Raw genomic sequence first — 11,726 nt, 5'->3', positions numbered from 1 at the left:
AAGGAAGGATCTGAGGCCCTTCCACCTCCTATAATTCCCCGTAGAAGGTCTGGAAAATCTGAGGACCAGGCTGACCCCGGTGTCTGTCTGTCTGTCTGTCTGTCTGTCTGTCTGTCTGTGTACCTGTATATTTCTTTGTCTTCGTGTCTGTCAGTCAGTCTGTCCATCTGCTTGTTTGTGCATTTTAAGGTAGTTTCTGACGCTCCTTGCTCTCTTCCTCCCTGAAGTAAATCCCACACACACACACACACACACACACACACACACACGCACAAAGTTCTGTCTGGTGGCCATGTGTCCATGTCACGTCCCCCTCTCCACTGTGGCTTTTCCTCACGGACATCTAGACAGGACCTCCACCCGACGGTCAGTCGGACCCGGAGCGGTTTCCGGAGCCGAGCCACTGGACGCAGCCCGGGTGGAGAGAGAAGCTACAAGTGGTGGTTCTTGGAAAGGTACGCAATGAGGGCGACGGCCACGCCCACGTAGATCCCCGTCCCGATGGTGATGGACAGAACAGCCAGGAAGAGAGCGCGTCTGGAGCTGGAGCTGGCCAGGTGGAAGTCCCCCTTGGACACCGCCTTGTTGGTCTGGACGGAGGAGGAGGAGGAGGCGGAGGAGGAGCAGGAGGGAAGGGGAGGGACATCGGAAGGGAGAGGAAGGCAAGAGAAGGGAGAAAAGGAGGTGGAGGGGTTGAGGAGAGGAGGGGGTGAGGGACAGTGATATTGAGTTAATGTCAGGAACTCATCAAGACAACGACTGTGTTTCCAGACAATAATCAGTGGCGGGGGAAGGAGGAGGTGGAGCAGTAAGGCAGGTGGCAGGCGCAGGGCTCCTCTGGCCACAGGCTGAGATGAGAAGTTGAGGTCACATCTGAACTGTATGATTCTCTAACGCATCCAATAGGAATTGTCTCAAAGTATCGTAGAATTTAATGATGGTTCCTATCACATTCTATATATCACATTCTATATATCACATTCTATATATCACATGATATATATATGATATATATATATATATATATATATATGATATATATGATATATATGATATATATCATATGATATATATCATATATATCATATGATATATATCATATAAATCATTAATATCATATAAATCATAATATATATATCATATATATTATATGATATATATCATATATATTATATTATATAAATCATATTATATATATCATATGTATTATATGATATATATCATATATATTATATTATATAAATCATATGATATATGGCATATATATGATATGATATATATCATACTATGCTGCTGTACCTCCTATCACTCGACCCTGCCCACACACACCCCAATCTCGCTCTTTTGTTCCTGTTCTGATTCTGATTCTGATTCTTGCATTTTTCATCTAATGGCTCTAATTCTCTTTCTCTCATGTCGAGAGAAAGAGCGAGAGAGAGATCCTGAAAGAACCACAGTTGGTTTGGGTTCCCCCCAGAGTATTGTGTGATGGGACTACACACCACGCAGTAGTACATGCACCACGCAGTAGGACACGCACCACGCAGTAGGACACGCACCACGCCCTAGAACACGCACTACGCTGCAGAACACGCACTACGCCCTAGAACACGCACTACGCTGCAGAACACGCACTACGCCCTAGAACACGCACTACGCTGCAGAACACGCACTACGCCCTAGAACACGCACTACGCTGCAGAACACGCACTACGCCCTAGAACACGCACTACGCTGCAGAACACGCACTACGCTGCAGGACACGCACTACGCTGCAGAACACGCACCACGCCCTAGAACATGCACTACGCTGCAGAACACGCACCATGCCCTAGAACACGCACTACGCTGCAGAACACGCACTACGCCCTAGAACACGCACTACGCTGCAGAACACGCACTACGCCCTAGAACACGCACTACGCTGCAGAACACGCACTACGCTGCAGAACACGCACTACGCTGCAGAACACGCACTACGCTGCAGAACACGCACCACGCCGGAAACGGATGACACGGCGCGTGCGAGGAGACGCCGCCTTTTGACCACGCGTGCGGACGCCGGCACCGAGGGCGTGACGCGGCGCATCTCCTCCTCCTGCTGCTCCGCCCTGAGCAGTTTGCCTGAAAGCAGCTTTTGGGTCCGGATGAAATATTGATGCTTGAAGTAAAAAATAACTGGATCCCAGGAGACACACACACACACACACACACAGACAGAGAAGGGAACATGCAAAAAGAGTTTTGCAGTTGTTATAAATCAATGCCTTAAGTATTGAGTGTGTACACATGTACTATGTGTTTTTGGGTAGATATTATGATATGCAGTATCATTATATTTACTGCATCGGGAACAAATGATGGGCTTGGAAGAGCAGCGGCGCTACATGGCCGTTCCCTCCATCAGTGCGGCCGCGGCGCTGGGATGGATGTTGGAGAAGTGTGGAATCGGTCGGGAAAGGGAAACATTCTCTCAGGGGGTGAACCAGCAATTGTACCAGAGGAGGAAACTGCAAACAATCAATTATAAATGGACTTAAACTTCCTGCTGCTAAAAGAAATGTGAAGCGGGGAAATGTCGACCAGAAAATCAATGCAACTCATGGAAAAAAGATGAATATTTTATTGTGCGTATCACTCTGGCATCTGAATGGGATTCTCAGACGAAATGCACTTTGCTCTGCCGTGCTCTGGGCCACCGGGCAAAGAGCATCAACAACCTTTTTATTAACACAACAGAACATGAGTGTTTGAGTGAGAGTCTCTTTGGAAGCAGCTTGTCCAAACACCACAAACACAATTTCAGATATTTACTGAACGAGTACGATTTTAAATGCTCTATATCGACTTTTATTATTTATTTAATAAATGTTTTATTTTATTCACATTTTTAATTTTTTTTATTCTTATTTTTATTTTATTATTACTATGCCCAGCACAGCTTCTGGAGTTTGCAAAAAAAAAGCATTTCACTACATTTTACCATGATGGCCTGTGTCTCCGTGTCGGCGGACCCGGAGAAAATCCACTCGGGTGGCACGGGGCAGCGGAACTGCTACAGCCGCTTTATAAATCGGACCCGTGATCTGTCATGGATCTCAGGTGCCAAATCCTCACGGTCCAGGAGGAGGAGATCAGAGGTGGATGTGAGGATTCTGCTCCGCACAGTTTGATATCTTCACGTCTACGGAGGCTCCCGTCCTGCGACGGTGGGACGACCCTTTGATGGTGAGCCGGGTATGAAATGTAAGCAGTTCTTATTCAACCGCCACTTCAGGGACTAACTGCCGTTTTGTGTGGGATTACAGCCGCCGCCCGCCACTAGTATAGCTTAGTGCTAAGCTGTTTGAACTCACCAGCTAACTGCCACGGATTGCCAAACAGTATAGAAACACAGTGTGTAGGTTGCAGGGTCCTGCGTCCCTCACTGCCCTCGGAACACTAAGCCTGCAGCCTGACCCTCCTGCAGCGCTCCGTCACACAGCGTCACCGAAAGACGTGTGGATCTGACAGAACCACGCAACAAGAGCCTCCTGCGTAGAAGGCAGCTCTCAAAAACGGACTCTTTCTCAGTCGGTTTGATCCCCGAAGAACACTTCCTTCCAGCGTTCCTCCCCCGAACTAACATTCTTAAACCAGTTAGAACAAATTTTAAAATGCTGTTTTTGGGGTACCCAGCTAACAACAGCTATGAGAGGGTGACCTGCGGGACGTTCGAGATTTGCAGTGATGACCTTTAAAACGGCGTTCCCAACCCCAAGTTGGAAAAAGTGTTTTAAAATAAAAGTGCAGCGTTACAGAATTACACTTCAATATTCAGCTATTTTTGAAGAAGTCGATGTACACTCCCGCGGCCCACTCAGAATGGACCTGTGGCCCCACAAGTTGAGAACCACTGACAAAATAGAGTGTGTGATTTAGGCAGCCACGCCTGTCTTGGGTCTAGTTGATTGGGCCTCAGGGTGGCTGTACACCTGCTGCTTGTCAGAGCAATCAACAAGCGGCTTTAGTGTAGTCAGGCTGCAGGTGTGATTAATAAGTCCAGCGTCCCCAGCGACCAGAGGGGTTGTGTGAGTGTTAATAACCAGCAAACACCCCGTACATTTCTAATATAGTATATTCCATCCCAGCTGGAGACGCCAGCGCCGTGGCTGCTTCTACACATTTGCACAGCGTGGATGTTTCAGAACAACAAAACACGCCCACGGTTCCTGGTTTGGGCACGGACCCAAGCAGAACCTGAGGGAGGCGGGGGGGCTCTTGTCTCTGAGGCGGGAGGAGGACGGGAGGATTTTTGGGAGCTGCCGCTTTGCACCCAGCAAAACTGGAGGAGGGTCTTTGGTTCCAGGCTCGTTCCATAAAAGGACCCCTATCACACTGTACCGAGCCAAAGCATTATGTAAAGCGCTTAGCTCTGTTTGTGTTGGGCCCCGCGCTAAGAGCAGCAAATCAGATTATGCACACCGGCTTAGCAAAAACAGATTGTTGCATTTCACCACAAAAATACTTAACCCACAGCGGTGCTTCCTCGCGCTCCACCCGCCACCAGATGATGACAGCTTCCCAGTGAAACCACAACTCAAGTTTATGTATCTCAACCTGTATCAAATAATGAGGTACACTAATGACAAAGTAATGTCTGAACAAAAGGCTCAGGATTCCCACCGCTCTGAACGCACCGCTTCCAAAGGTTTTTTCTACTCTGCACGAGCTGACGTCAGCTGGTCACGGATTTCCTTATATGGTCGTCTGCTCCATCCCATCCGCTGTGCCTTTCTCCAAACAAAACCCATAAAAACACTGTTTTCATTGTAGATCTATTTATTTTATTTTCAACGTTTAAATTAAACTAAAAATATATGCGCCGGAAAGTCGTGATGCTGCGTCCGTGTCCAACAAGCTTGGAGCACGGCAGCGAAAGTGGGAACTAACTTTGAAATGAGGCCTCGTAGATCTAATATGAAGAAGACTCAGCAACCGGATTGTTTATTTCTTGCCGCAAACGTGTTCAGAAACAGATTTTGGTGGATTGAGGAGATGAAATCAGTGAAAGTTACGGAATAAATACAATGAAAGCCGGAAGCCATGCTCAAAGGCCATTGGCTCACAGACCTCAGGCTTCAGGAGGGTGGCTCCGCCCACTGAAACAGAGTGTCAGGAACACAATGGATTAAGAGGCTTGTTACAATGGCTGGAATGCATAATCTGAGGGTATTTTCAGAAAAAAAACCTTCAAAAACCTGTTTTGGGGACCTATGTTAACTTGTGTAAAATGGAGCATCAGGTCGTCTTAAAGCGAGCAAATAAAAGTGAAACCCAGTCGTTCTCTCTCGCTCTGTCGCACACAAGTAAGAGAAACCAGGGGCAGAGAAATGATGAGACTTATGTAGACGAATGATTAAAACAGGGTAAATAAAAGTCTGTAAAAATTAGACGGATCAGACATAAGCAGAGCTAAATGAGGAAGTTTTGTCTTTGCTTTGGAACGCTGGAAGACCTGACGTCAGCCCCGCAGACCCAGAGTCCTCCCCGGGGCAGGACGAGCCAGAGCCACGGGCCCAGGCCCAGACGTCTGAGCGGGACCAGAGAAGACCGTCGGACGTGGAACGCAGGTTTCTCAACGGACCATTTGAAGCCCCGAGTTTGGTTTTTACGCTCGCCGCCATCTCGGGAGCCAGAACTCCTCTAAATTGGGTGGTCCAGGGGGCGGAGCCTTGGCGTGCTGCGGTGTTAGTTTGTTGATTAGGAAATGCTGTCCAGCACTGAGTGACCACACCTCCCCGCTTTCCGTGGACGGTCCACGAAAAAGATTGGTTTATTTTTTTTTCTTATTATGCATAGAAGTAATAAATTCAAGTCCGTGTTTTATCAGACGGGATTTTAAAACACAGTGAAAGCCACACTGCTGAATCAAATGTCAATGCTTATGTTACTACAGCGACGCATGACAGATGCCCCCGGATTTGCATTTTGAATAATCTGGTCACCTTAATCTACCAATATGATGCAAGATAACCTTTTACCGTTACCTGCTGTATATCTGGGATGGGCGATGGAAATTCATTAAGTGATGATCCATTCAAATCCATTGAATCCATGAGACACAAAGGTTTTATCGTGTAACTGCCAGTGGGTTTAACTACACATTGAAGAAGAAGAAGAAGAAGAAGAAGAAGAAGAAGAAGAAGAAGAAAAAGAAGAAGAAGAAGAAGAAGAAGAAGAAGAAAAAGAAGAAGAAGACGAAGAAGAAGAAAAAGAAGAAGAAGAAGAAGAAGAAGAAGAAGAAGAAGAAGAAGAAGCCCGTGTGAGGAAGGACAATGACGACTAGTGAACACATGGAGATTCCCAAAGTAGAAAGCAAATGGCTCTAAATAAAGAGGTCAGTGAGGGAGGAATGTCTCTCTGCACGCCTCGTTGTGTCCGTCTGAAGGATTTCATCTATATTGGTCAGGCGGCCATACTGTATATATTATGGCCGCCGTCGTTGGCGTGGTCCCCGTCCTTGCCTGAACCGGCGCATCGCTCAGATTCTGCAACTGCAAGCCCATAGCTGTGGGTGTGGAGATGTGGTGGATCACTGGAGATACCGCCACTCCAAACAGAGCCCCAGAACGTCCAAGCAGAACCAAGCAGAACCAATTCAATCCATTTCCTATTGAGTTAAACCAGGCAGCAGTTAAGGTAGAACAGAGACTGAAGCCAGTGAACTCGGTCGCACTCAGCCGGTGCTTCAGCTTCAGCTTGTTTCATTTAGAAAGAAGAAACAGTCTTTATTCATCACGCAACACACCACACTACACTACAACACATGCTTGCACACACACACACATGCTTTTTTTTTTGATGGTGCCGGTGAAATGGTTCCTCTGCATTGAACCATCCTGGCTTGTCCTTCCTCCGGGGGCACAGCAGGAGCAGTGGGCAGCGTACGTGGACGCGCCCGGGGACCAGGTGATAAGTGTCCATCGCTGGTCAGACCATGATGGGAGCATGTTTTTGGTGGGGGTCCTTACTGACGTGAGGTGGAGGAAACCCCATGTGAGCACGGGGAGAACATGCAAACTCCACACAGAAAGGCTCCTGTTTGGGAGATAACCCGCCGGAGCACGGTGCCAACAGCGCCCCAGGCGGGAATCGAACCCAGGACCTTCTTGCTGTGAGGCAGCAGTGCAATGCACTGAGCCACCGTGCCACAAGAATATTTATGCGTGCAGTTTAAGAGAAATATTATAACACATCATCTTCACTTAATTGCACTGATGTGATTTTGAATGGTCATGTGAAACATGAAGAACATGTTTTGGTCAAACAGTTTGACTGATAGAATAAGTTGTGACTCGGTTGCCATGGAAACGTGTTTGGTTTTACAGGCGGGTGGCTCTGGGAGCTGAGACGTCGGAACGTTGTTTCCCTTCGGAGGGTCGGTGCGACGACAGTGACGTCATCATGGAAACAGAACATCTCTCTCTGCAACAGTCAACAGTGGTTTCCATGGCGACATCACTGTGACAGGGATAGCTCGCAGGCTTGTTAGCTGGCCTGGTCAGCGATGCCTCACGTTAGGTTATTTGTTAACGCTTCCACTGCTGGCGACAACAACGACAACAATCTATACACGTTATTTCACCGTTCATCAACAGATTTACACAAAGTACGAGTGGAAAAACAACGGCGCTGGATTTAAAAACCCACGGTGTAAAGCACCGCAGCCAGCATCAGGACCAACCAAATACAAGACTATACAGCTCAATGACACGCAGAATCATTTCCAAACCAAAGTCATCTGTATGGATGAATAGATGGATGGATGGGTGGATGGATGGATGGGTGGATGGGTGGGTGGGTGTGTGGGTGGATGGATGGATGGATGGATGGATGGATGGGTGGATGGATGGGTGGATGGATGGGTGGATGGGTAGATGGATGGATGGATGGATGGATGTATAGAAAAATAGCTGTATAGATAGATAGAGGATTGATTGAGGACATTGCTGGAAGCCGTGTGTGTGTGTGTGGGGGGGGGTTGGTGGAGGGGCTCTGGACCCACAGAATGCAGATCTTACATAATCTATTCATAGTTAGATTCTGCAGTGGAGGGTGTTGTTCCGTGTGGGGGCAGTCGGAGGCTTTGAACACACTCCACTGCTGCCTGCCTTCCTTCCTTCCTTCTTTCCTTCCTTCCTTCCTTCTTTCCTTCCTTTCTTCCTTCCTTCCTTCCTTCCTTCCTTCCTTCCTTCTTTCCTTCCTTCCTTCCTTCTTTCCTTCCTTTCTTCCTTCCTTCTTTCCTTCCTTTCTTCCTTCCTGCCTTCCTTCCACACCATTCTAACGTCTCTCTCTCTCTCTCTCTCTGTGTCTCTCTCTCTCTCTCTCTCTCTCTCTCTCTCTCTGTGTCTCTCTCTCTCTTTCTCTCTCTCTCTCTCTCAGGAGGTAAACTGTGCAAAGGAGGAAGTCTGGGCTACAAAGGGAGCAGTCCTTATAGTGAACAGCGCTCTCAAACCTGGAGAAGACACCGACAGATGTCTCTGTCTCTGAAGAGAGATGTCTGTGCTCTGACTGACCTGTGTTTTCATGTGGTTTGTCTCTGTTTTTGTTGTTTTTTGGTTCCCTTATAATCAAGTTTCTGTGACATGACTTACTGCAAATAAAGGAACCTTAAAAGTCAAGTCTCTCATTGTGTCTCCTCCTACTTTTACCGTTCCGATGCCACTTCATTTTTCATGGAGGATACACGTCTCCCTTCCACTGTCCAGTTTATCCCAATTCAGCTCTTTTGCAGAGTTTTTGTCAAAAGCAGGGCTGGGGGCTTCCTGGTGTTGTCAGAATGTCCTTTTAGGGATTGTAACTGTGATAAACATATAACAAAACAATAAAAACAATAAACCTTCTAAACAAGGTGATGTTGGAGGGGACTGGAGCAGCACTAGCAACACGTTACGCTTTTATCTCAATCTTATCTTAAGATATTAAGACTCAGTTCAACTTGTTGATGGAGGATTTGATGCCTATGAAAACAACTAGAATGAAATGATTTCAAATTGTGTAACGTCTCCATAGCGACACATTCCACGTTCTGCCATAACGAGACGAAATAGAAAAGTAGGCTCCAAAACCAAAATGCTGCAGAAGGTTCTGATGAACAATTAGTGCAACACGGTGAAAATCTGTGTGTGTGTGTGTGTGTGTGTGTGTGTGTGTGTGTGTGTGTGTGTGTGTGTGTGAGCTGACTCTCACCTGGTGTGCCAGGTAGAAGGCTGCTATGCCCAGCGGCCAGAAGCAGCACAGCATGGAGAAGACGCTGAGACCCAGATGGTCCCTGGGGGGCATCAGCAGGAAGGTGTCCTCACTCTCTGAGTCACTGGAGTAGTCGCTCTGCAACCAGACACAACACCGTCAGTTAGACACAACACCGTCAGTTAGACACTACACTGTCAGTTAGACACTACACTGTCAGTTAGACACAATACCGTCAGTTAGACACAACACCGTCAGTTAGACACTACGCCGTCAGTTAGACACTACACCCTCAGTTAGACTCTACACCCTCAGTTAGACACAATACCGTCAGTTAGACACAACACCGTCAGACACTACGCCGTCAGTTAGACACAACACCGTCAGACACTACGCCGTCAGTTAGACACAACACCGTCAGTTAGACATTACGCCGTCAGTTAGACACAACACCGTCAGTTAGACACAATATCATCAGTTAGACACAACACCGTCAGTTAGACACTAGACCCTCAGTTAGACTTAACACCATCACACTTAGACACAACACCGTCATTTAGCACACAGCAAAATGACACACACAATACCCTCACAGTTAGATGCAATACAGTCAGAATAAGACTCAACACCGTCAACATGAGACACCGCCTCTTCACAAAGTTTGATCAGAGCAAACAAGGCGTAGAAAAGCCCCAAACCAGGAGCTGTTACTTGCCGTACTTTTTCCCACGCGCTCCTCCTGAAGGAACATTTTGTTTAACAACCTCTATGACCTGCTGAACGCCTCCCCCAACACACACACACACACACACACACACACACACACACAGACACACACACACACACACACACACACACACACACACACACACACACACACACACACACACACACACACACACACACACACACACACACACACACACACACGGTGTCCTGCTCTCCTCAGCACCGCTCTCTGACAGCTGACGGGTTGTAACACACAGCCCAGAACATATGTTCAGGCAGACACCGGCTTGATACAGATCAGCAACAGGTCTGTCTGTCTGTCTGTCTGCCTGTCTGTCTCTCTACCTTTCTCTCACATCTGCTGACAGCTCTTCACTCCCTCTCTATTCATCTATCTCTCCTAATGTGCCCGACAACAACCTAACAATAAAGCTGTCAAACACACAAACAAGTCCATCGCATCACTGGACACTATAATTATGAGAAGATGATGAATAGTCTAGAGAGAGAGAGAGCGAGAGAGAGAGAGAGAGAGAGAATGAGAGAGAGACAGAGAGAGAGAGAGAGAGACAGAGAGAGAGAGAGAGAGAGAGAATGAGAGAGAGACAGAGAGAGAGAGAGAGAATGAGAGAGAGACAGAGAGGGGATGATCCAAGTACCAACTTTCTGCAGGGGATGCTGCTGTGATTAGTAACTCCGTATGATGAGGTGTCCGCCCTTCCCTCCTCTCCTCTTATTCCTTCCTTTTCTTCTCTCTTCCTCTCCTCTCCATTATGATTCTTTCCTCGAATCTCAGTCTATCTGCGGAATGTTCCTGTCATCCCCTGCAGGGAGGCATGCAGGCTCCTAGAAAGGTTTATTTTCAAATGTTTTGAAGTACACACTCTCACAGACACACTTGGCAGGGATGATATTATAGCCACAAAACCAGGAAGCGTGTTTGAAATATGAATATGATGGTTGCATGAGCCAGGAGCGCATAATGTTATCCGCACCAGTAAAACCTGGACGGGACTGTGGCTTCTGTCGGGAATGGATTCATACATCACAGTTCCCAAGCGAGCGATGTGAAATCCTGCAAGTATCTAAATGAATCACAAACTGACCATCAGCTGTTCTCTCTCCCGTCACCTCCAACACAGTATCAGAGCATCCCATCTGCAAGCAACGGGTTCTACTTACAGGCCAAACGTCCCTCACAAGGCTGACCCACTCAACGCTACCAAACACTCCAGTCCACTCAACATTTGCACAGTGCATTAAAAATCTTAATGTCACGCTTTCGATGTTGCAGTGAAGCTCGAGATCTTTGAAACGGCGTCTTCCATGAGGTTTGGAACGTGTTGTTGACCGGTCGGATTGCCCGCCGCTCGGGCCGCCCTCACCTCCAGTTCCTGGAAATCGTCGTCATCCTCGATGTCGTACGACAGCGTCTGGATCTTGCCGTCATCCGCAGAGAGCTCCAGAAACTTCCCGTCCACGTATACGAGCGCCTCCTTGGCGGAGGAGGAGCAGGAGGAGCCGCCGGCGAGGCCCTCGATGAAGGTGGTCTCGCAGCAGTCGACGACGCCACCGCCGCCCTCCCCCCAGGCGCGCAGCACCTTCTCTGAGTACAGCAGCAGAGCCGAGGGGCTCCTGCAGCGGGGGTCCAGCCCCGCGGCCTGGGGGAGGGCGCCAGGGTTGAGGAGCTGAGGAGGCCCCTCCCCCACCGAGTGCGTCCCATTAAGCCGCTGCTGTCCAGGGGGGCTGGACCCGGCCTGGTACTG

At 48.1% G+C, this 11,726-nt stretch overlaps 1 protein-coding gene across 1 annotated transcript in view; it reads right to left on the bottom strand.

Annotated features, from left to right (window-relative positions):
* Positions 1 to 431: 431 nt before the first annotated feature.
* syndig1 (synapse differentiation inducing 1) overlaps positions 432 to 11,726 on the bottom strand; it is a gene marked incomplete at both ends in the record, with an annotated part of 13,868 nt that continues 2,573 nt past the window's right edge. The window contains 3 exons of the mRNA XM_080016492.1: positions 432 to 590; positions 9,232 to 9,369; positions 11,346 to 11,726. The exon at positions 11,346 to 11,726 is cut by the window's right edge and continues 329 nt beyond it. Of these exons, the coding sequence (XP_079872618.1) occupies positions 432 to 590; positions 9,232 to 9,369; positions 11,346 to 11,726 (678 nt within the window). The remainder of the gene's footprint in view (positions 591 to 9,231; positions 9,370 to 11,345) is intronic.

This window comes from Zeus faber, assembly GCF_960531495.2.
Source record: "Zeus faber genome assembly, chromosome: 16".
NCBI lineage: Eukaryota > Metazoa > Chordata > Actinopteri > Zeiformes > Zeidae > Zeus > Zeus faber.
This window is presented reverse-complemented; position numbering and strand designations above follow the sequence as displayed.